Source organism: Coturnix japonica, chromosome Z (genome assembly GCF_001577835.2).
Source record: "Coturnix japonica isolate 7356 chromosome Z, Coturnix japonica 2.1, whole genome shotgun sequence".
NCBI classification, from domain to species: domain Eukaryota; kingdom Metazoa; phylum Chordata; class Aves; order Galliformes; family Phasianidae; genus Coturnix; species Coturnix japonica.
Window position 1 is genome coordinate 10,704,103 of NC_029547.1, and position 25,443 is coordinate 10,729,545.

A 25,443-nucleotide genomic window follows, 5' to 3' on the forward strand; every position below is an offset into this window, starting at 1 on the left:
ATTTTATGTCAAATGCCTCATGTCAGTCAACAGCTGTTGTGCCCTGTGGACAGGGTTTTGCTGCAAGGCACAGAGGCATGCAAGGAGCAATGCTCCTAGTTCCGTGTGCTTGAAGTGCCATTGCAATTCTTGTGAGCTCGGCTTTGCATTCCAGCGGCTGGGCTGGAGCTGCGTGCTCAGCTCCACTCAGCACAAATGAAACCAAGGCATCCATATGCTGTGCATTAAGTGAGCGTTTGATCTGCACTGAGCCCTGGAAGCCTCCTGCCCACTGGCTCTCTTCTTGGATACTCTGTCTTCCTCTCCTCAGCAGTTTCGAGGACGGCGTAGAGCCTGGTGTCAAAACCTGCAACTGCATGTGTTTACTGACTCTCTGATGGGAACTACAGCACTTAAAACAGTTGAGAAAGTGTTGCTGGCCACAGCCACAGAACTTTTCCTCATCTTTTCCGTGATAGTGGTGGAAAAGTAAAATTCAAGTGGTATTTTCCTATTTAAAGAAGGAAATATGACTGCCAAATTGGAGAGAACTTTGTCCAACTGATGCAATACCCAGGTTAGAAAAGCAAAATGCATATTTCCTGACTGCAGGAACTGCAGCTATGCAGTGCCAAGGCCACTGCAAAGATACTGCTACCTGGAGTGGGCGAGGGAGTGCATGGATAACACCAGGCTTCAAGCCTGCCACCCTGTATTATTGTGCCATATGTTTTGGAGTCACAGCAGTCACATCACCCATTAGTGCTATGTTTTACTATGAATAATAGAATAATTTGAATTGGAAGGGACCTTTAAAGGTTATCTAGTCCAAATGCCCTGCAATGAACAGGGACATCCACAGCTAGATCAGGTGCTCAGAGCCTGGTCCAGTCTGACCTTGAATGTCTCCAGGGATGAAACATACACTACATCTTATGGTAACCCATTCCAGACACCTCTGACCCACACTAAAAGTGGATGCCCCTCTGCAGAAAGAACTCAACATTTCTCCAGTGCTTCCTTAATACAGGCTGGGGACTTGCAGTACTGTAACCTGGAAGTGTTACAATGGGGAAGAAGTGCAAGCAACAACCAAGTAACAATAGAAATGAGTTTATTTTGTAAAAAGTTATAAAATGAATATTGTACAAAAATAAAGTCTGTAGAGAACTTTGGTTGATTAACACAAATGACTGAGACATAAATCGTAGGTGAAGTAAAAAACTCCAGAGAAGCACACTCCTGTTTCAATAAGGTCTAAAAAAAAAAAAAAAAAAAAGAAAAGAAAACAAAAAAAACAAACAAAAAAAATCACAAACTTTACCCTTTTGTATTTTGAACATAGTGATTTGCTGCTCAGAAAATGCGCGGGGGGCAAATGTTGAGCAACGGAGCTGTGCATGCCCCAAGCACTGCGTCCAGCTCTCTGCCAGCAACGAGAGCCCCTTGACTCTCAGGTACTTCTGGCAGCATCTCAGCTGTGCCCTGCCCTGCACAGGCTGAGGTGTCCCCATGGCCTTGCAAAAAGAGCCCGCAGGTGGGCCCCGTGCAGCCAACCTCAGCCTGAGGAAGCAGTGGCAGTTGGTGCTGAGTTTCGTTTTGTACGCATGGTACACATTTCTAGGTGTGTTCTGGACTTTTATGACCGCTTGCCCCTTCTTTTGGGGTGCTCTGAGGTGTCCCCATGGCCTTGCAAAAGCCCAGAGGTGGGCTCTGCATGGCCGACCTCAGCCCAGGGAAGCAGCAGCGGTCGGTGCTGAGTTTTGCTTCATGCACGCGGTACAACTTTCTAGGTGTGTTCTGGACTTTTTTGACTGCTAGACCCTTCTTTTGTGGTGCTCCGAGGGGCCCAGGGCAAAACAAGTGTGGAGAGCCATTGCATATGTGAGATAAAAGGTTGGACCATAACTTCTGCTTTTCAATAGGGATTTTTTTTTCTTCATGTTGTTTTTTTCTCTTTTTTTTGGTGGGAGTTGATGCTTCACCGATCATCAGGTATGTCTACAGACCTGCACTGCAGCTCCTTCAGGAAAATAGTCTCCAGAACAGGAGAGCGGCAGGTAAGAACGCCCTTGCTGTACAGCCTCCCTTGCTGCTAGGAAACTCAGACTGCTCTTCTGTGTGGGTATGATCCTGTAACATTTCAGCAAATTATACAAAACTCTTTGGTTATTTAACACAATCGTTTACCTGAAGGCTACATTAAATCCAGGGCTAACTAGTAAGAGGGATTTAACCTTTTCTACATGGAAATATGGAAGGAAAAACTTAAATAACTACAAGAAATTATAAGGCTAAATGTGATTAATTTTCATTTGTCAATAGTTATATGAGGTCAGTTGGCAAAAAGTGTGAGAAAAAAAAAATTGTGGCTACATTTTAAATATGACTAGAATTAGTTTGTCTAACAGATGGCTAATGCTGAGCCAAGTGCTGTGACCCTCACTCACGTTGAGCTGCGTTCACTCCTGCACAGGTATAACCACAATCATTTCCAGAAGTATTACTGAACATGAGGAAGGGCTGCAGACTTTGGCACTACATTTTGTGAACATAATCAGGTTTTTGTTTAAAAGCAAAAAAGGTAAAGTAAGTGATTTTTTGCATTCAAGTTAACACCTTCAACAGCATGGACCGTTGTTCCCAACTTATTTGTCTCTCTGTATCTTCCAAGCACCTTCTACTTTGGCACCTTTGAAAAAAAAAAGCTTTAATAAATAAGGAAAGGAGACTCATTACTGAACTGTAATAAATAACAATAACTTAATCTTAATAAATATCTTCTGTATATTTATGTCTCTGAACGGATGCATTGCATCAAGTAGTCTCTGCTCACTCACAATGACCAAATATAAATGTAGCTACGCAAGTGACATTAGTCCTTTGTAAACCAAAAGAAACACATTTTGTGTATGCCAGGCTTATTTCACTTACTATACTAGGAAGAAGTGCTTAAAAACTCAATTTGTTTTCATAGGTAGCAGAATAATGAAATCCTACACTTATTTTGAAGAAACATGAGATGGAAATAACCAAACTTAAGCAGTAAGTGGAACCAATTTGCTTTGTACTGACACTGGTCCTACAGAACTTGAGCCTGGGAATTTTGACCTTTGCCTGATACCATCATACATAGGATATTAACCTTATTACAGTTTAGAAGTCGTCTTAAGCGCTGAAGAACCAACCTTCAATGACCAACAGCACAAGGTGTCTTTGGGTAGAGCTGAGGGCACAGACTCAGCTTCCTGGTGCAAGTGGGGATGACCCCACAGCAATGCAGTACTGTAGGGCTCTGTTTTTAAGCGCGTTCCTCATGGATGCAAGTCTCACTGGTGGTGGACCGTGTCAAGTGGGAAAGGGAGTGTGTATGCCATCAGCTGCTGGCATCCCCACCTAAGCTTTTATTTACTTTCCTGTAGGACTTCAATAACCTCCATCTCTTAGGCCATCTTGCACCCCCCAGGCTTCCACGCCCCTCGTTCCGCATTCTTGGTCCTTTTTATTGTTTTCTGTTCTGAGCAGACACATCCCCGGGAACCTTGGTCCCTCTCTTTTCATCACTGCAGGAATGCAAAACTGGAGCCGCCTCCAGCGCACGAGAGTCAGACACATCCACACCTTTTTGCGGAATGTTTTTTCAGTATGTGGTAAACCAGGTTATCATCCAAAAAGGACAGGTCATCATCAAAGGCTGTGGGTCTGCAGCAAGCTTGCCTCACTTTGTCATTGACTAGTTTTTTCTTCCTGGTTAAGTTTTTCAAAATTTTGTCATACGTGGTCTCAACTGCATCACAAGATCCACTGCAATACCGGAAGATGAGCTCTTCTTTGGTTTCATATCCCAAATCCAAGTCAGTCACGTTTAAATGTATTTCTGTTAAGACACATCCCCGATTTTTGCCCTTTTGGTTCCTCCTTCCCTTCTTGCTGGAATTCTCTACATTTGTGGCTGCACTTTGCCGGTTCCTCTCCCGCCTAGAAAAAATCGGAGTCTGTTTATCTGGTGATCTCCTCAGTCTCTTAATAGTGGCTTGAATAAAGTCCACTACCTCATCGAACTGATCTGGGTAATCCTCTGGCATATTAGCTGTTTGAAGAAGAGAGAAAATGCTTTGTAACATGTCAGCTCTCACAAAGTTTGTGGTTCAAAAACACAAGACACATGCAAGCTGCTCTGCTTGTTACTTCAGACATGCTAAAACCAGGGCAATCAGGAATCATAACTGAAACTCATTTGGGGGAAAATAAATGAGATTTGTATGTATCTCTGTAGGTGTCTGCTTATGCTTGGTAGAACTCCAGCACATCTTTCAGTATTGAATGAACCCTGTCAAGATTGAGGGGAAGAAAAGCACATCATGGTACAGGTATTAATTAATGGGTGGATGAAGCTATGTTAGGGAGATTACACAGGCTCTTCCTAGCAAAGCAGGAAAGGGATGAGGTTCCTTTGATGCAGTTTTGTGATTGTAAATGTTAAGCATTGCCTTTTCACACCAGCAATGGTTTGTATTGTGAAAGCCACCTATCGATAAGGTTTTTGAGTAGGACAGAAGGAGGAGTTTCCTGGGGTGCCAGGCTGAGCTGTTATTCCTGGCTGAATGCCTGCATTTTAATGCTTTTATGGTATAATTATTGTCAGAGCTTCTGAAAATGATCTTCTAGGACTATTTTGCATCACAAGACACTTATTAGACTGAGTAAAAATAGGTCAGAATAGAAGTATTATGTTAATTTTCAAGGTAAATTTTATTAATGCATTTTCTTCTCTGAAAGTTAAAATAGCTATTGCATTCTGCACTTGATATGTACTTTATCAGAGCTAAGTTATTCAACTAAATTAAATGCTAAAGTCAATGAAATATTTTGACACTGATAGAATGAACCTCTCCAAGGAAGGTGAAATTAAATGTGTTCTTCTGAAGTGTTCTAAGAATTCTGTTTTTCATCATGATTTGAAATAAAATTACATTTTGAAACTTTTATGCTTCCCATGAACTAAATCCCTCAGCTGAATCTGCTTTAGTGAAAACAGCGATTTAATGATAGGTCAGGCTGTCAGAAGTCCATGGCCAAATGCCTGTATCATACATTATTAATAACTGCATATTAAAAATGTAAATAACACTGCAGTACTGAGATAGGTTTTCTCATTCATTGCGCCAAAAGTTGAGTCTTTGAGGACTCACTTCCTTTGCAGAAAGACCTAAGTGGATGCTTCCTTCTGTAAGTAATTTGTAAGTGTCCACCTGCACAGCAGACTGGTGTCACACACCCAGCCCTGTATTGAAAGGGGTTCCATCTCTAAAGGACCCCTAGAAATCTGCCAATACTAGGAGAGTGATGCAGTGTGCCTGGCCAGGTCTTGATGCCTGCAATAAGCCACCATGGCTCTCACCCAGTTACGTACTGACATAGGAATAGATCCATGGCAAAAATCAGGGCCGCGCTTCCTTAACAAGTGCTGGAACAGATAAGAGTTTTGATGGGAGACAGAGCAGTAGAAGACTCCAAATCACATGTAACTGGGGGGTCAATACCTTTATTAGGAGACACAAAAGTCTCCCAGACCAGTGGGAGTTTCCCAGTGACTATAGAAGAACACACATATGGATGGCTGCTACCTTTACAGTCATACAGGACCTGAACAAGCCAGGATCTTGCACCAAGCCCCATATTCCTGTCTACTGATGGTAAACGCACCTTTCTGTCTCTTTTCTGGCTTTTCCTCTGAACCAAAACAACCACTACAAGTCATTCCTACTGGCTGGGCAGGTAGCACTGAATGCCCCATTTAGTTCTGTTGCAAGATAGGATGGTCTGTCTACACTGAAGAATACTGCCCTACTAATCAAGGTCTGGTTCAACGTGGGATATGTTCCACAAAAGGAGGAAGAGGTAGACCTCATGCTCATTCAAGGAAGAATACCCACTTGGAGCTGTCCCAGCATCCACTGCTGAAGTACAGGCTTTGCCCTGGCATAGATATGGATGGAAAGGAGTTTGGTACTTGCTCTTGTTGATGGAGGACTGGATGGTTTCTAGGTTTCTCATGCAGAAATTAGCTTTCTTTTTTTTTTTACAGCCCCACTGGTGAAGGCTGTGACTCCAAGGAGACAGCTCTGGCTGTACCGTTTTCTATTCTCACCTTCCTGTCACACACTCATACTACTGTGACCATCCTAGCCCACACTTCTGTTACACATACCTGGCCCAACCCTTGTAGCAACAGTGTGATACAAGACATTGGCAGCAGAGACCAACTTCCAACAATGTGGAAATTATACCAGGGTTCAGCAGTGGACAACCACCAGGAAGAGGATGGGGGATTGCTACAGAAAGTGGAAGCGAAGGGGAAAAACTAGATCAACTAATCGAGACAACAAGGTATCAACTAGAGGAGCATATCTACACACATGGACTTGCTGCAATTAGAATCAGAGGTAATTAGCAGTGTGACTGACTCCACTAATCTCAGTGGGGCTTTAACACAAACCACACAGGAAGGACTCCAAGCTGTAATCTGGGATGAAGCATGCATGGCCAATACAGCTAAAGAAGCTGAAGAACCTTGCTCAGCTCATCCCCTCTTGCAACATCAGGCCACTTAGGAGACTCACTGGGAGAGCTGCCAGCACTCTGAGTGTGATGAATGCCAATTTTCTGTCTCCAGGGTGGATTTCCTCTTCAGCACAGGGAATTGGAAAATATCCCAAGCAGATATCCAAATCATTACAGAGGAGTGCAGTGACCCTCAGTAATTTGGGGATTACATCACTGGAGGAGACATAAGGCATACAGGTAATATTTGGGAATATTTGGGGACTTTTGAGAACAATGGTCACACAGTCCCACTTGAGGAAATGTCCTGGACCTATCAGCCCTGGACAGGGAGTGCCTACTCACATCTAACTGCCCATGCTGCTAAAAGACTATGCATATACATAATTTTAAACACAATGTTACTGTGTTAGCGTGCTATTCAGTAAATGCTTGCAAATTACACAATAATAATCCTCTACCCAAGCTGGCCACTATCAATGCAACAGTGCACCTTCTGACACCTTTTAAATGGACCACAGATATGACCCAAGTTTCATCATGTAGTTTAGTACTACTTGAGGAACAACTCCAACCCCTGCAGTCAGCCAGACTCTGGTTGGCCCAGCTAAATATAGTTCTACAAGGCTGAGCTTCAACACATTCAGCAGCAAGGCCCTGAGCTGTTGGTACAGCACCAAATACAGCTGGACCCAGCAACCACTAAATCATGGATTCAAGCCATGGGATGTACCCACATAGCTTGGAGTGAATTATTCACTATGAGCAGCTTGTAGGGTTCAGAAGGAAAACCCAAGAACCAGGACAGACATTTTATGACTTAATAGGTATATTCTGTTTTCCAATAAGCAAGGGTGAAAAGCAGAGGGCCTGGAATTAAATGCTGTATTAAAAACCTGAAGTAGAACTCTGGGAATCATGCAGAAGTACCAGCCCTAACACAAGGTGTGATGGGTTGAAACAAGGGACTAAAGATAAATGTGAAGGAAGTTGCCACCAGATATCACACACGAATAAGCAATAACCACTGACAAGGACAAAAGACCATAAAAGGCTTACAGGCAGCAAGGAAGATGGTGAAGATGGACAGTAGGACCACCCTATCCCAGCCTCCCTGCATCACAGCCACCACAAGATGGGTGCTTGTTTAGCCTCTGCACTGTAGTAAGTGCTGCTAGGGGTTAGAGGATGCTAAGCTGTGTGGTCAGGGAACACCAGCACAGGGACAAGGGCTTCTGTGGCATCTAGTGCTGGACTGTGATCTGAATAAAGACACTTGATTCATCCATGATCTGTTTAATTAGTCATCTCTCTGTTGCAAACACTGCTTGAAAGCCATTTATAGTCTCAGAATGAAGATAAACAGCCTGGCAGCTTTGCTCTCTAACAAACAGTACTGTATGGATCACACTGGTTTGAATCCACACTAGAAAGGGCTTTCTGTCGGGATTTCACATCTCTGGGCAAAGGGAATTACTATCTCTTCCTATAAACACACAGTTGGCATTTGTGTGTGTGATATTTACATATACACACTTTCAAATATGTGTAATTACACACACACATATTTTTTCAAAACAAACTAATTTACTGACAACGCTTCCCTTCTGGTGGAAAAGCTGAGAGAACAAACATGACAGATGCTTGTCAAGCTGTACAAAGTACCAGCAGAAAATGCTCAGATACTACAGCAACAAAAGCAGCCAAATCCCTTCTGAGCAGCAGTCCCTGGTCCCTGGCCCCAGGGCATGAAGGAATCGGATATTAAAAATATGAAGCCATCTAGAATGGGATAGGATTGCCCACAACAGTATGCACTTAGCATAGGTTAGTGAAAGCTCCTTGAAGGATTTCTCTAAATCCTGAAAAGTAACATCTATCCTTGGGAGACACAGGGCCTCTGTGTATCTTGCTGATGATGTGGAATAAGGGCTCACAGATCCCAGTGGGACACTACAACACGGCTGAACCTCCATCAATCACTGACATATGCTACCATGAACACTCACAGGACTGGTGCAAAGTCATCACACTCTGTTTGGGGTTTACATTACAATTTTGAAGGGCATTTCCTGGTCACTAAACTCACAGAATATAACTTGGCTGAGCTTCTCCTTCCCATTGTATAAAATCCCTCATCCCATTCCTTCCTCTCTTGACCCTTTCACATTCCTGGCATACAGATGTTTCAGCATCTGCCTAGTCTCTGCTTAGCACCCTGTCAGTGGGAGCAAGGGGCATACAGTGGTGCCCCAGTGGGAGTTGCGGAATGTACACATGATCTGCTTTTGCTCATAGAGTCACATAATGGTTAGAATTTGAAGGGACCTTAATCCAGCCCCTTGCCATAAGCATGGAAATGACCCATTAGACTAGGCTGCCCATGGCACAGTCCAACCTGGACTTGAACACTCCCAGAGTTGAGGCACCCATATCTCACCCTCTTGCAGCTCCCTTCCCCTCACACTCTTTCAGTGCCATGCAAAAAAATGGACACTTAAGTAGGAACAGGCCTCCAGTGGCAATCACATCCTCAGTGTGTTTTCTAGTACCAGAGAGTCCAGAGCAGACCTAAAGCTGCTTTGTTTCTGGGCAGCTTCATGTCCAGCTGAAACAGGGTTATTGATCTGCCAGGGGTTTCTCAAAGGATAGAGAATGAATTAAAAAAAAGACAGAGGAAAGAAGAAACATCATAAGATTGGTGAATACACACATCCAGAAAAGTGACCAGGCTGGAAGTAGTTGGTAACACCAAATGTCCCAAATCCAGGATTCTAACAATAAATAAATCTGATCTACTTTATAAGGATGTTTAGAAATCAAGAGTATCTGCGGCTTCTGGTTGCTGTCTGCAAGACCTCTGCTTGCCTTCTGAATGTGTAGATCCACATTTTATCTCATTTTTGTGTTAGGAACTTCCTTGTTTGAATGCAAACTGAAATTCTTGCCCCACTGCTACACTCCAGAACCCGAGGCTTTGACCTGCCTGTCCCCTCCACAATCCCCATCCCCTGGACACTTTAAGAGCTGGCAACAGGTGCACACTCCTGCAGCAAACATCTCCAGGGCTCCCCACCAGCTCCTGCAGAAAGCCACCCCAGAGCTGTGCTTTGGGTGTACAGGGAAACATGCTTTCCTCTGGGCATCTTCTCTTCTGCATCTCCCCAGAGCCTGCTGTTACATTTCCAGTTAATTAGAGAAACCATGTGCCAGCAGGACAGGGATCTGGTGCCTGTGCTTTTGAGAACACTGAACAATGGTCAGACTTCTACTTAAAATAGCTCTAAATGAATATCCAAATCACGCTCATTGCATTCTCAAGAAAACTGTTTCCATTAAGGAAAAATGGGCATTTCATTTCTGTCTGTTCAAATAGGATCAAAATTACATTTTGTAAAACTATTCCTTTTATTTCACCAGTAACAATTCTATTCTAAAGCCAAATATTCCCCTGCAGTGGTAGTAACACAGCATGGTAGAGCAAGAAACCCTCAGTCTGTACCTGACCACAAATTGGTTTCAGTGGGAACAGATGGACCTTCAGCTTTTGAGAAAAAATTCCAGTTACTTGTTTTGGTGCCTGGTCATGGATTAAAAAGGCTAACTACAGTCTCCAATAACCACGCTGCCTCTTTTATTTTATAAGAAAGGCTTAAATTCTATTAATTGCAAAATAATAATTAATACAAGTTGCTTCTCCTTTTTATTTTTATTTTATAATATTTCTATTTTTTAGAAATTTATCTAAAACTTTAAGTTTGAAGTTACTGGAAACTCTACTTCATGGAATAGATTTCTGTAGAGACCTCAGGAAGATGTAAGAGCATCACAGCAATATCAACTGGCATTCTGCATATCCTGAGTTAAAAGGATGTAATAAGAATCACATAAGGTATACTAAAAATGATAAAATTAGACTTTTGTTTGATATTGTAGCCTCTATGCATGTATCTGTGGCATACTGTGGGTACTACATCAAAACATCACGCTAGACATTTAATAAAATTACCAGGATAATATTTCACTTAAATATAGCTGTCTTTCAAGTACAGAGGTTCAAACAACGGCATTCAGCATCCAGTTTCAAGTAAGATTTCAAAGTTCAATGGATTTAATCCAGCTCATTATAATGATAAGTGTTATTTAGAAAACCCAGATGCAGATCTGTGTTAGGATCAAATGGCCCCTTTTCAAAAATGGTTCTGGTACTTTCATCTGGGCCCTGAACTTAAGTATTTTAATTTCCTTTCTTTCCTCCAAAGTTATAATCATAGAGATGTTTCTTCCAAGATCACTTGCTGGTGGGACATATATACATGTAATGTAACCATAATTGTAACTGCAGTGAATCACTCTCATTTTTTTTCACTGCTTGTGAAAACTTTTCAAGTTAAAGAGGGTACATTTTGGTTGGATATAAGGAAAAATCTTTTAACTGTGTGGGTGGTGAGGCACTGGAACAGGTTGCCCAGAGCTGTGGTGGATGCCTCATCCCTGGAGACTTTCAAGGCCGGGACAGATTAGGCTCTGAGCACCTGACTGAGCTGTAAGCGTCCCTGCTCGTTGCAGGGGAGTTAGGCTAAATGGCCTTTAAAGGTCCCTTCCAAGTCAGACCATTCTACGATTCTATGAAGATGACTCTGGTACAGCATTTATTCATGATTTTTTCTTATGCTTAGCTTGTTTTGCAGTAATATTTTCAGGTACTTCTTATAGTGGGGTGGACAAGCTCTACCGCAACACAGAATCTCTCCATCTCATACCATAAAGGTCTTCTTTAGGAGACCCCTGGAACAACATGTTTGTGGAAGTGTGACCTTAGAGAGGCTAAAATTACTCAAGTTATTATCATTTTGTTTTGTAAAGAAAGTGTGAACTGTTATGGGGATAAAACATTTATTTTATTGAAAATAAAGTGCTTTTTCACAGAATCATAGAAAACACAGAGCTTATTGTGCAGGCTTCAAATGAAAGGCAGCTGATAAAGCTGGTTATACTGAAAGGTGTCCACGACTTAAACAATTAAAACATACCTGTTTAGGAATGTCTTTGCTTTCATGCCTTGCATGAAAATCTGTGAAGCTAAGAAGGAAATTGAAACCAGTTGGTTGTATCCATTAGGAAACAGAGCATCACAGACAGCAGGGGCAGCTCATCTCTAAATGTTTAATACAGTTCTGGTTCGCTACACCACTGCCTGCCTTGCCAGCTCCCAGGAAACAAGCATCCCTGCTCTCATGCAGAAAGCTCTCAGAAATGGGCCTCTCACTGGTGTCACTTGTCTCTAATTAAGGCAAAGTGCTAAGTAACCTGGCTAAGTCACCTGGAGGATGATGCTGCTGCCACACACACCAGTCAGATACAATAACGCAGAACTGGAAACAGGCACAGGCTTCAACTACCTGGTGTGCCCATCCCTAGTGGAGTGGCCAAGTTTTGTGATTGTAGCTCCCCAGTCAGTTCCCAGCCACTTCCCACAGGTGGGTCATAATCAAAATCTGCAGAGTACTTCATACTTCCTCACTGTCATGCTTAATGCCAACCCTTGCATCCTCTGCCTACTTTTTCACAGGTATAAGATGCTGATTCTTCTCGGGGAACCTCACTCTGTGGTTCACAGAAGAAGACAAGGCAGCAATAACAAGACAATTATAATTGCTGCCAGTAGGGCAACAGCTTGGTCACGACAGAAGAAAAATCAAGGCTAGATGAACTGGATGAAAGAAAGGAAGCAGTCTTGTAAGCTGACAGGTCCACAACAGTTTCTTGCTCATCTGGTCAAGGTGTGAGTTGTTCCCAAAGTTCTGCCTGACTCTGGGGCTGGGCATCCACCCCCATCTATCCTGGGGTTATCAAAGGTGTGCTAAACCTTGCAACCAGGCAGGATGTGATCTCACCTCTGACTGAAAGTTCTGAACAGCCAGTCCTAAAGTACTAAGGAGCAGAAAGCTTTTGAACAATTGCTCAGAAGATTTTGTTACAGACCTTGGCCCAGCCTTAATGTACAGGGGCTGTATGGACACTGACTAACACGAGACACTCTCTGCATGAAGTTACAGCATGAACATTGTAGAAGAGAAAAAAGGGAGCAAAGTAAACAGACTCTTCCTGAAGACAGGGATGGGGCCAGAGCCAAGTCTGGGTGCAGCACACAACTGCCCCGCTGCCCACTGTCTCCTTACAAAAGCCTTGTAAGCATCTACGTTTGTATCAAAATGAAGAAATCTATAAATTACTAGTACAGATACCAGCTGGTTTACACTAAATGCTTTGCTCTCTTTCATCCCTGAGAGAGCCTTAAGCAAGTACGTATTACCAGGACCTGAAACCTCTGAACTGTACTAACAACAGGGTATGCAGCCACCTAATGGACACAGCACAGAGACTTTAATGGAGGAAATATTATTGTTAACAAGAATAAACTCTCTTTAGCATTCCTGGTGCAGAAGTGATCCAGGTCAGCCTTCACAAAGCACCTCCTGTTGGTCATACAGTTCCACCTTGGTGCCAGCTCCCTGAACATGGACAGCATTACTGAAATAACAGCAGAGAACCACTTCAATGACAGTTCAACACAACTCTGATCAAGCAACTGCTCCTAGGCTGCTCTTACGCTGGATCTCTCAGCTTCGGGGGTGTGCCAAGAAAACAAACAAAAAATGCAGCAGAAAGGGGCCCCATTCCTGTCCCCATCCTGGAACTGTAAAGCAGAGTCCTGTGTGCAAAGCTATAACTGATGACGCTGCTGGGACAACCTCTGCTGCAATCTGATTTTGATCTGACCTATAAATATATGTTTACTTCCTGTATTTGAACTTTTTTTTTTTTCTTTTTCTTTTTTTCTTTTTTTCTTTCTTTCTTNTTTTTTTTTTTTTTTTTTTTTTTTTTTTTTTTTTTTTTTTTTCCCAGCAGGAATGAAATGGAAAGTTTTAACATCACAGTTTTGTAAATGTTCTTATTATAGTAACCAGTTCACAGCACTCAGGCAAAAGCTCTGCCACAGAGCAATCATGCCGGGATGTGTGGAGCATGGCTTGTCAGATGGTGTCAGTGGCTGTACAGAGGCAGATAGGTTTTGCCCTCTTCTCGAATGCATGCCTCCCTGTCAGAAACCTTCTAATTGCTGGTTTTGTCAAGGGAGTGCTGTATGTTTGGGATGGGAGCAGAGGTGGTCCAGTCATTTTCACACATCCTGTTACTTGAAGGACATATGACAACCTTGCCTTTGTAAAACTGCCTTGCCCAGATGCAGGAAAACAAGCATTCTGAAAACAGGGCTTGATTCTTTTTGGGCCTTCTCCTGTTAATTAATCACTAAGGCATTTATGCAAGTCCCACCACATTTGAAGAAATGCACCCTCAGTTTTCAGCCCTGTACCAGTAGGCACAGACTAAGGCAAAAGCTACTAAGTCACACAATGTAACTTTATTCCTTAAAAAGGAATGCTGATGTTTGAAATGTCTTAACACAATTCATTTTCAGTCCTTGATCTCAAAAATAGAAATATCTGTGTCTTAATGTTTTTTTTGCACCTATCTCAAATATATCTTTTTTACTTTTTTTCTCTTTGTAACCAGGATTGGATTGCCAAGAATCACTAAAATCTTTCCTTTGCTTCCACTTAGCAAGTAGTACTTGACCAGAAACAACAGCTGTTTTGTCAGAAATGACCACCCTGTGGTGTCAACCACTTCACTAACACTAATAATATCAATAGCTTATTTAGATGTCTGATGATCTTGAACATTGTTATGTTGTAATATTTAGCATTCCTCATTTATTACCTGTCATTAGCTTATTCCACGGAAGTATGATAATCCTTAACAAGTGTTGTTCCATGGGGTTTGGCCTGTGTACTCAAGGTTTTAAGACACAGTTGCGTGGTGGTGTGTGTGGGATGAAGACTGGATATTTGCACTAGGTATGTGCTCTATTTGCAGTTACAGAGGATGGGACTCCACGACCCCGGTGACTTTTCTCAGTTTCTGTAATTTTATATATTTTAAACCTGCTTTATGCAGGAGCACTGTAATTTACAAAGACAATGCAAGCTATCATTTTCAGGATCCTGTTCTGGTGGATAAATAATTCCTCTCCCAGCAATCCATTAACAGCCATTACTGAGCTGAAGGGGATTTCTAAAACATATTCATGAGGCCTACATAAGGTGACTAAGAAATGCATGTAAGGTGTGTTATCTAGCAGCTCACATCTGCAAAACATCTAAAAGGATCCACAGTTCCACCGGAAAAATTTCAAGGCCCATAAAATGAAAAGGACCAAAGACATAAAATTTTAAACAAAGGATAACTGTTAAAATGAGAATAAAACCAGATTCTCTTGCATTTCAATCATTTTCTCCTTAGATCTCAGAACACCCTTCACAGGAATATATTCAGCAGATATACCTGAGACTGCAGAGACAATGGATTCTAGGGCTATATGCATTTGGATTTACCCAGACGTGCCTTGTTCTTTCTTTTCTAAAATTTTGCCTATGAAAAGATGTCTTTGAATGCCTGAGATTTCTAAACGACTAGAAAACCTGGGTGTGGCCATGCAAACAAAGTTTACTATATATATGCTGGCCCAGTGACATATGCACACTCGATCTGAGAGTGGATGGATGCACCGGCTGTACTGCATACACACAGATCAAATGACGACTGTGGCACCTGCTCATCTTCTCTGATGCATTGCATTTACTGTGCACAGGCAGGTTACCTCTGTGCCTTGTGGGTATCTTACTCTAAAGCACATCTGCTGCACTTCAAAGTGCTTTGGGCAGGAAAGCCTGCACAGAAATATGGGAGTTCTGGTTCATAATGCAAAATATGTCTAATAAATACTGTAGGGAAGGTCATGCATTCATATGGGAATATAATTTAATACTGTTTTTGTCCTAAAGAGCCCTGCGATATCACTGTTCTTCCTAGATACCTTCCATACTAGTTGACAAAATTCCAGCTAACTGCAGAACCTTAATATTAAATACCTGAGCAGGGATACAAAGAATGTTTAACAGAGGTAAAATACATATATAATGTGGTGTATGTGCTATAAGGTGACAAAGGAGATTCAACAACACTTCACCATCCTGTGGCCAACAAGCAACTCATCCATTGTAACTCAGAGAAACATCTTCCCCTTCTATTAGTAAGTGATGTTTCTCACTTAGCTTTACTGCTAGAAGTTACCCAACTGATCAAAAGACTTCTTGCCATGTCCTAGATGCTGGGATACTTCTGCCCTCACATATGTGTTGATTATGGCTATAGGGGGCAAACAGAAAATGTATTTCCTGGAACCACATGTAAATCAAATCAAGTATTTTTTGTTTTTGTTGTTTATAATTGTTCTGTTCACAGCTAATCTAATTATGCCTTTCTACCTGAAGACTGTAGCATGACAAAAACAAAGAAAGGAAGGGCTTTCTAACTCTACAAACATCACAAACTTCTTCATGTGAAATAAGCTGTCCCATGACCACTGATGCCTAAAACACCTACTAACACTGGAATCACCTCAGACGAGCTACAGATACAGAGGCTACTCTCACCCCAGTGTCCAGTCCAATAAAAAATGCAGAACACTACAATGCCAGCACTCTGCCATATCTAATTACTGCCCTGAACAACAAAGGTCAGCACATTACACCTGATCAGCCTGGGAGGTTAGGACCTCGCCTGTAGACTGGAATTAAGAAGTGCTTCAGGCCAACCCGAAAGAGATGGGGCAGCATCAGGTGACCTCAAAGCACTGTGCAGAGAAAGAAGACCCATCCAATGGGAAATTATAAATGTAGTGAATGCCTGTAAAGAAAGATCTGCACTTCAGCAAGGCACATTGCCTGCCTCTAGGAGTAGGGCCTGGTCTTTCACCCCCATCAACCACTTCTGAAGGTAGCAATCAGAGACATGAGCATCTCCCCACCTAGCCTGCACCGGGGTCACTTCAGGGCAGAGCAATGTACTACAACTCGAGCACATGCGGCACTCCAGGCAGATGAGCCAACACAGGTGATGATGGAGCTCCCAGCAGTCAGTGAGCTGACTGCAGAGGCACTGGGCCATCAGCCCCAGAGACACACCATACAGCAGGACAACCTGCAGGCCTGCCAGCAGCCCACACACATGCCTGCTGCTTGCAAGAGAAACCACAAGGTCCATGTGGCACAGCCATATCCCCTCATTTATGTGGTACCTCCCCTGTGTAGGAGAATGCATGGCACCAAACAGCAAGCAGAGAGAAACCAGTGCACCAAAGGCCCCTGCTGCAGTTATCTAACATGGCAGCTGTGGTGGAAACACCGCAGCGTGTCTGGGTGGGATCAGCCTCACTGGCCCTGTGCTCGCAGCCTGATCCCAGACACCACAGGCTTTTAAATCAACTAAAGTAGCGCGAAAGTGATTCAAAGTATTTCACCACATTCTTACAGGCACCTCTCTCCCCTGACTCACCCAACTTGGCAGCAGGGCTGAGAGAAGAGTCTCCAGCACTTGGCTGTGGGTGCTGTGCTGCTGCTGTGCCAAAATCACAGAAACTCCCTTTTTTCTTCCTGACTTCTGCCGTGAATAGCAGTGCCGGTATTTTCCCCTTGTAGTCATGCTACTGATTTGTGACTCTCGCAGCTGAAAGGCAGAGGCCAAGCAACCAGCCCTTTCTGAACGGCAGTAACCTGGGATCCCTCTCTGCTCAGCAGAGCCCACCCTGCCCTGCAGGAGAGGTTTTAGGAAGAGGCTGCCACAGCTCAGGTGAACACTGCTTGCCTTTTTTCCCACTTGTTTAACCCCTCCACAGAAAAAAAAAAAAACCACCAAAAAACAAAAAACAAAAAACAAAAAAAAAAAACAAAAAAACCCAAAGTAGGAAACAATGACAAGTTTTGGACTGCTACCCATCCCCTCGAGCTGCTGGCAAGAAACCAGCTCACAAGGAACCACATTCCCAGAAGTAACTTTAAAGATAAAAGCGGTATTGTATAAATACTTCCTCCTCGGAAAGACAGAGCACTAATGCTCTTCAGCCCGTGCTGCCGCTCCCCTAATGCTCTCCTCAACAGAGACCCAGCACTGCAGCAAGTCTGCGCTGATGTGTCTTTCACCACGGCCCAGCAGCAGGGGACAGGGCTGGGACAGGAGGAGGCAGCAGCCTCAATGGGGAGAAAGTAGAATCACGGAGAAGAAACAGAAACCGAGAGGGTACGGATGCAGATGTATGCACGGGGAGAAATGCACGGGGAGAAATGGACGAGGAGCTGGATGTCGGAGGGCGGATGCAAAGTGGCGTTGTGGCACGCAATTCTCTGCTCGGCGCCTCCACGCTGCCTGAGCCTGGCTGCTCCCGGGGAAAGCAGCGAGAGGCTGGGGCCGGGGCTGCCGCGGCCGCAGAGAAGGACGTGCCTCCCGATAAGGAGATAAAAATGAATCCTGATTATGGGATTCTCTCCGCATCCTCCAATGAGCTGAACGAAGAGGGCTGAGCAAGGGCAAAGGGAGCAACCTCTGAGATGTGGCCCAGCCTTTGCTGAGCGAACGTCTTTACGATCCATGTGAGTATTTTGCCGCTTCTTATTGAGTCATATTAACTCCCACTTTAAAAAGCTGGTGGTGTTAGCGTAACACTCACACACCACTGTGAAAATCCTCTATCTGCTATTGTAGGAGACCTATTATTAGTGAGACATTATTATTATCTGTCATTTGGACTGTAAGCTGTCTTACTGTGAGCTGGTTCATGTGGATGGCTCTGCACGGAGCTCCCAACCTCCTCCCTCCCGACCCCCCCACTACTCTCCTGTAAATTTCCGTATGGACACACTAATTTGGGGATAAAGATCCATGGAGGATTTAATGAAACTCAGCAGCATTCCAGGATGTGAACAGCACCTCACTCTGTGGCACCCCGTCTCTACCAGGACCGGTGCCCGCTGCAGACAGTGAATAATTGCATTGGCAGGGCCGAGCACTGTGAGCAGGCTGAGGCAGCGGGGAGGGAGCTTCAGTGCCTGCGTTGCACAGCGTATGTACCCAATTCTCCCGCCAGCTCCTCTGCTCACTACTAACCTCCTCATCTCTCTATGCTTTCCAACCAAAGCGATCTTAGCACTGCCAAGAAAGAAGGGACGGAAGGGGGGTGGGGGGAGTGGGGGTGAGGAGGGTGGGAACTAATGCAATTGCCAACCTGGAGCTTTTGAGGATGGAGTTTTGGAGCTGCTGGAGCCAAACCAGAACTGGCTGGGGGAGACATGGGGGCTGAAAGGTGGGGGACTGTCCTTTCCTCACCCTGATGCCTGGGCAAAGGGGAGCGGGTTTAGCAAGACAGACAGTGGTGGCTACAAAGGGGAATGTTTCTTACAGTCACTGTGCACAGCATAGGGAGGCGGCAGGCTGATGGGGGAGAGATCGTCTTCAGGCCCCTCTACCACTGAAGGGGGCCCCTCGGGAGGCATCTTACCAGCAGGCAGGGGTGAGGTGGAGACCGTGTTGAGCAGCACCACGCAGACAGCCACAATATCCCATAACTTCATCTTAGATCTCCTTCCAACACGGGCCCCTGACAGGGAGGAGAAGGTAGGGTTAGCTCCCAGGTGCTGTGCTCCCCCAGCCCTGACCCCACCTTGCAGCCTGGGGGGCAGCAGGGGACAATAACCAGTGCCCAGTTGTGCTCTCCTCTCCCCATGACACGTCCAGATTTTCCTGTCCCCATCATCTCCCAGAACTTCCACCTCACCATGAAGGAGAAGGGGTGCAGGATAGGCTCTTTGCACAAGGGATGAGAGGGTATGATTGTGTCCCTGTGCTGGCAGCCAAGTCACCTTGTGCTCATTCTCCCTCAACACCCAGGCAGAGCCAGGGCACCTGTCCCCTGGCTGGACTGGTATGGTTTGGTCTTCAAGACTGCGCAGCTTTGCTGTGGGGTGGGCAATTCACATTTCCCTTTACCCTCTTCTCTTGTTTCTTTACCTTTCCTTTTCTTTCCTTTTCCCCTTTCTCTTTCCCCCTTTCTTCTCCCTTCCACCTTCTTTTATGTCTTTGTTTTCCTTTTTTGCTGTCTTCTTCCTTTCCTTCACCCCCTCTCTCCTTACCACTTCCTCTATCCCTTCCCCTATTCTTTTTTCCTTTTCCTTTCACTATCTTTTTTCCTTCTCATTTCCATTTACTTTTCCACGTTTTCCTCTTTTCTCTTTCTCTTCCTGTTTCCCCTTCCTGATTTCATATTTTCTTTTTCCTTTCCTCTTTTTTTTTTCTCATTCCCCTTTCAATTTTGTCTCCTCTCCCTTTCATCCTTATTGTTTTCCTCTCTTTCTTCTTATCCTCCTTTGCCTTTCTCTCTTTCATTTTTATTTCCATCTCTTTTCTCTCTGCTCTTCTCCCATTCCCTCCTTTCTCCATGCCTGCCCTCACACATCCCGATACCCACCGCTCGTGGATTACCGCTGCCCCCAGCCCGCTTCTGCCTGCCGACAGCGAGCGGAAAACGGCGCGGCGCCCGCCGGTGCCCGCAGCCCGGCTCGGGAGAGTGCAGCCCCGAAGAGACGCGCGGCTCCCGCAGCCCAGAGCTCGGGGCCCGCTACCTCCGCCGGTCGCAGCGCGGACCACGTCCAGGCTCCGGCGCTGCCCTCGCACCTCGCAGGGTCCGGGACCCTGTGCTCCCAGGGAAGGTGCCCGCCCCGACCAGCCCGCGCCGTCGCAGCTCCCGCCTCCCTCTCACCTCCGAGCTGGTCTCGTCGGACCCGAGACGGACATCAACGCCGGGGCGCCGAGCGGCCGGACGTGCGATGCATGTGGGCCAGGTCGGGGTCCGACCGCAGGGACCGTCTTCACGAAGAGGAGGCGTGGAGAAGTGGGACAAGGTCGCAAGTCTGGGTGGAGGCAGAGGGCAGCCGCCAGCAGAAGCCCCGGCGGCTACTCCCGCCGCTGCCGCAGGTGCTGTAGCCGCGGCTCCGCGGGGGTCTGCGCCCGCTCCGGCCCCGGAGCCTCGTTCAGCAGCGGCGGGAGCGGCCCGAGCCGCGGGGAGCGCCGCCTGGCAGCGGGAGCTGGCTCTGGGTGCTGCTCTTGGGACCCTGCCTGGAAATCTGAGAAAGACACTCCATCAACAACTGCAGGGAATCAGATGAAGACATCAGGGCTCCTGTAACGCCAGCTGGTCCAGCACCGCGGGGAGCCGCGCACCGCTCGGACACGCACGCAGCGGCAGGAAGGGGGAAAAAAAAAAAAAAAAAGAAAGAAAAAGAAAAAAAAAAAGGCAGCTGAGGAGGGGAGGGAAAAATAAAATAAAATCACACCACCCCCCTCAGCCTGCTGGGAGAATCAGCGGCCGGCGCTGGGATTTGCAGGGCCGGTAGCAGCGGCAGCGGTGGCGGCGAGGCTTCGCCCTCCAGATCGGGGGTCCCGTCGCGGCGAAAGCTTAGATCCAAACGGGGAGCGGCTGGAGGCTGGGCCGGTGCCGGGAAGCGCCCGCCGCGCCGTGCCTGGGCTCGCCCGGCTCCCGGGGTGCCGCGGGGCTCTGCGGGCGGGGACGCGGGGCTCGGCGAGGCGCTGGGGGCTCCGCACCCGCGGGTGGAGAGATCGCGGAGCCGGACGCGCGGACGCCGGGGCTTTGCCAGGGCGACTCTGCGCCGCAGATGGATTTATAGGGCCCTTTGGCAATGACGCGCCCTCCGCTGATTCGCTTTCAGACCCAAACATACACGCTGGCCCCCCGCACCGGACCCCGCGGAGCCTCCAAATATCTCCCGGCTGAAGTCACCGGCCCGACATACCGTGCGCTGCGCGGCCGCCGGAGCACCGCTGGCTCCGCGGCGGCGGTGCCGGGCCGGGGTAACCCAACACCGTCACGGCCCCCCCCGGCTCCGCCACCCCCGCGGAGCCCCGCGCCGTCCGCAGGTGCCGGTGCTGCGGGATCTTCGGCGCCTCCCGCGCTTCTGCGCGGCGCTGCGCGGCCCTTGCGCGCCCTGCGCGGGGGGCGGCAGTCGGACTCTCTGGAGGCCGCTACAAAGTGGCCGTAAACAGTCTCGGCTTTCAGCCGTGCGCCGTGTATTTATGACTCACCCAGTTGTCCGGAGGTATGAGGTCCTCATGTCGCCGGTGCTATGAAATTAACGCGGCGGGCGGCTGGGGAGAGCTTGTGAGCCGGCCAATAAACCACTTCGTCTGCACTGGGCTTCTTCCTTTTTTTTTTTTTTTTTTTTTTTTTTTCTGTGTGTCTGTGTGTTTTGTGTTCTGTTTTAGGGTGGGGATACAGGAGGGGCAGGGATGCGGGTTGTGCAGCGGGACGCCGCGGGGAGCAGCTTGCAGCCGGCGACGGTGCAGCGCCGAGCAACCGAGCCCACGGGCGGAGAGGGACGGGATGGGGGAAGTGGGGGATGGTGGTGGGACTGGCGCTGGGCACGGCCGTGCGGGAGCTGCCACCGCAGCCCGGCTAAAGATGTCTTTCCGGCTTACTTCGGCGGGATGTGAGAGTGCTCATGGTTATGCATTCACACGTGTGCGCTCAGACTCGTCCCTCTCTCCCGGGAAGGGCAAGCAGCCCCCGGCAGCCCCGCCGGTGACCGTGCCCACACACCCTCGTCGGGGTCGGCTGATGCGGTGGAGACGGTCACGGCGGCGGCCGGGGGTCCGGCAGGGAGGGATGGTGGAGCGGGACGGACATCATCACTGCATTCCATCCCGTGTGTCGCTCCTGGGCAACTTCCTTCCTTTCCCTTCCTTTCTCTTCCTTTCCTTTCCCTTTCTCTTTACTTTTCCTCTTCCCTTTCTCTTTCCTTCCCCTCCCTTCCTTCCGTCTGTCCCAGCAGGAAGATGGGGACTCTGTCCCACCTGCCTGGGACTTTCTGGTCCCTGGGAAATAGAACGAGGTTCACAGGTGTGAAGGGTGCACAAGCGCTGTTAGGGCTTCCTTGATCTTCTCATGGGGGTGAAGGCACAGATGCTCCAGCTATGGCGGTGATCTCAGGCCAGGGTTTAGTTGAAATGGAGGCAAGGTGTGTTCTCTGTAAGTAGTAAAGTGCTTTGAATCATATTTGTTGGAAATGTGGAGAGATTTGCTAATATCATCTGGATGGGCTGTCGGGACAAATATTTCTGAGAGTGGCATCTTCTAAATTTCAATTGGATGACGAGATGGAGAGATGAATGCCAGCCTTCACTGGGCAACATGGCTTTTCCATCACTGCAGTCAGCATGTAAGGTGGAATTTAAAACTATCATCTGCTCTGTTTGTAATGGAGGAAGCAGCATTCCTCGGGAAAGTACTCCATCCATACAGGAAAAACAGATTTGCTGCACAAACAATATCTCAGTGGGTTGTATTATTATATATATTTTTTAAAAATGCACGCTATTTATTTTCATAACCATCTTGCTTTGGGAAAGATCAGTTTGCACAATAGTTTTCTTTTAAGGCAAAAGAGTAAAACACTGCTTAGTAAGATACTTAATATGTTGGTGTCACACATCAGCAACCACTCAGAATTCATCCTGACTTTTTTATTAGTACAGGCAATCCAGCAATAGTCACCTGGAGAAAAAGTTTCTACTCCTGGTCAGCAGAACTGGTGGAACATGAGAGAGCAACGTGTTAAAGGAAATGGTATATTTGGAATTTGTACAATACAGACACAGGCATCTGATAAATGCATTTGTTTATATGTAGGTGTGTGCCAGAAGGGGCCAGCAGAAGGCACTGCAAGAAGCAGTGGTGAGTCTGGCTCTGCAGCACCACTCTGGTGCTCTAACTGCTATGAATTGGTGAGCAGCTGTGGGGTCACAGATGCTGCGAGCACCTGTATCCACATCTACATGCAGAGTGTCCCATGCAGAGTGCCCCACGTGCAGTGCCCTACAAATACAGTGCCCCAGTGCACACAGTGCCCCATACATAAAGGCCCCAGCCTGAATAGGAAGGTTTGGGGAATGGATGCAGCCCTCCTGTTAGGGGCTGGGCAGAGAACTGCAGTTCTGCAGTGCACCCAGTCCTGCACTGAGAGGGTAGTGACACACACTGGAACAGGTTGCTTAAGGAGGTTGTGGATGCCCCATCCCTGGAGGCATTGAAGGCCAGGCTGGATGTGGCTCTGGGCAGTGTGGTCTGGTGTTTTATGACCCTGTAAACAGGGTGAAAATAACCTGAAAATAGGTGATCTCTGAGGTTCTTTTCAACCCAGGCAATTCTATGATTTTATGAACAGAGAGACGTAAGCTGAATGGGTCCTACACCAAGTGATATGAGGTCAATGTAATATTACTTTGTGTGGGTTTTGTCAGTGCAAAGTCACTAATTTCCTAAAAACAACATCAGGTGATGAAGCCAAGACACTGTGCATCTGCAATACTGCAGGAGTTTATTTTCCTTACTATTAAAAGCTGCTGAAAGCCTGGTTATAACATGCACATTATTTAGCTCATGTGAGCCATGGTGAAAGGAAATGTTATGCAGATGTCCTCGCTGCACTGATACGGTGGTTGGGATAGATGGGGTGAGACCCTGTGGGCTGTTAATCACAGTACCTGCTGCCCCACACTGCACCACCTGTCCTGGGGCCAGGGGACTGAGAGCTTGGTTTGCTCTCACCTGCTGGAAACTGACACAGCAGCCAGAAAGCATCCATAGTTCTATTATGAGCTGATACGTAAAAGCTATAAAACCTTGAGAATTGGTTATATTTTTGTACAGAGATCATGAATCTTTAAACAGAACTGTTGAGGAGCTGCTTTGTTTTTGCGGGGGGGGGGGGGGAGGCGGGGGGGGAGAAGGGGGGGGGGGGGGGGAAGGAGGGGAAGAAAAGGGAACAGCTGCTGCCAGAATTAAAAAAAAAAAAAAAAAAAAAAAAGAAAAAGAAAAAGAAAAATGACCAATTCAGACCTAAATAAAGTGTGTCTTTACATTGTAAAGGTTGCCTCTTTTAAAACAAGCTAAAAAGCTGCTTGACATTATGCAGTATGGTCTCATTTTTTGTTTATATGTGTCAACATGATGTATAGATCTCTTAAGATGTCAAGCGCTCCAAATTGTGACTTCTAAGTTACCTTTGAAATACGACACATGATTTCCCAGTCACGGTGTGACTGCTCAGGCAATAGGCACTCGTTCCTTTGGCTCTGAGAGAAGAGGAGCCTGGGTTGCTGTTAACCCACCTGAGGAGCAGGGTATTATTGAATCACAGAATCATAGAAGGTTGTGGTTTGACAGCGAACTTACAGCCCATCCAGTTCCATCCCCCTGCCATGGTCTGGCTGCTCCCCACCAGCTCAGGCTGCCTGTGGTCCCATCCTACATGGCACTAAGTAGCTACAGGAATGTAGTATCCACAGCTCTCTGGGCAGTAGTGCGAGCTCCTCACTACTGTCTGAGTATGAATTTCCTCTTAGCATCTAAGCTAAGCCACCCCTCTCTAAGTTAAAAGAGGTGCCTCTGAGTTGCAGCAGCCTGGTCCTGCATAGTGCCAAAGCCCTTTCATGGTCCCTGCCCTTTCTTAAGGGTGAAGATTTGCAGAGATGTGAGTATTCTGGGCACCAGGGTGATCATTCTGGTGCACACTTGCATCCAATGCTGGACCTGCCCCCATGGTGTGTTTTTTATGGTGACCCAATGGACAGAAAATGAATTACCTTCATTTAGATAAGAACCAGAGGGAATATGTGGTGGCACAGACATCTCCTGGTCAGTACCAGCCTGTCAGTGTCCCTGAGGATACAGTTGGGTGCCCAGCCTGAGCAGAGTACCTGTATTTCTCAAGTGACCTAGTTAATGCTGGCCTAATTGCTGTGTTTATGGGAGGTACTGAGAGCTGGTGCCAAGGTATGTACTTTAGCCTGCAGCTGAGTGCAGCCGTTTGACCACATTTGTCCCACTGCCTCCCAGTCCCTGCACCCCCAAGGCTGCCCTGGCATGTCCTT

The 25,443-nt window shown here is 46.5% G+C and overlaps 1 protein-coding gene across 2 annotated transcripts; it reads right to left on the bottom strand.

The window, feature by feature from the left end:
* Positions 1-1,076: 1,076 nt before the first annotated feature.
* Positions 1,077-19,098, bottom strand: GDNF (glial cell derived neurotrophic factor). 2 transcript variants are annotated; one of them, XM_032441370.1, is made up of 2 exons: positions 18,902-19,098; positions 1,077-4,069 (listed from the first exon to the last, which is right to left on the bottom strand). In XM_032441370.1, the coding sequence occupies exons 1-2, from the start codon at positions 19,071-19,073 to the stop codon at positions 3,585-3,587; spliced, it is 657 nt and encodes a 218-aa protein (XP_032297261.1). In that variant the 5' UTR covers positions 19,074-19,098; the 3' UTR covers positions 1,077-3,584. The 2 variants fall into 2 exon arrangements, with proteins under 2 accessions (XP_032297261.1, XP_032297262.1); XM_032441371.1 differs by having other exon boundaries at positions 19,001-19,095.
* Between the last annotated feature and the right edge of the window lie 6,345 nt (positions 19,099-25,443).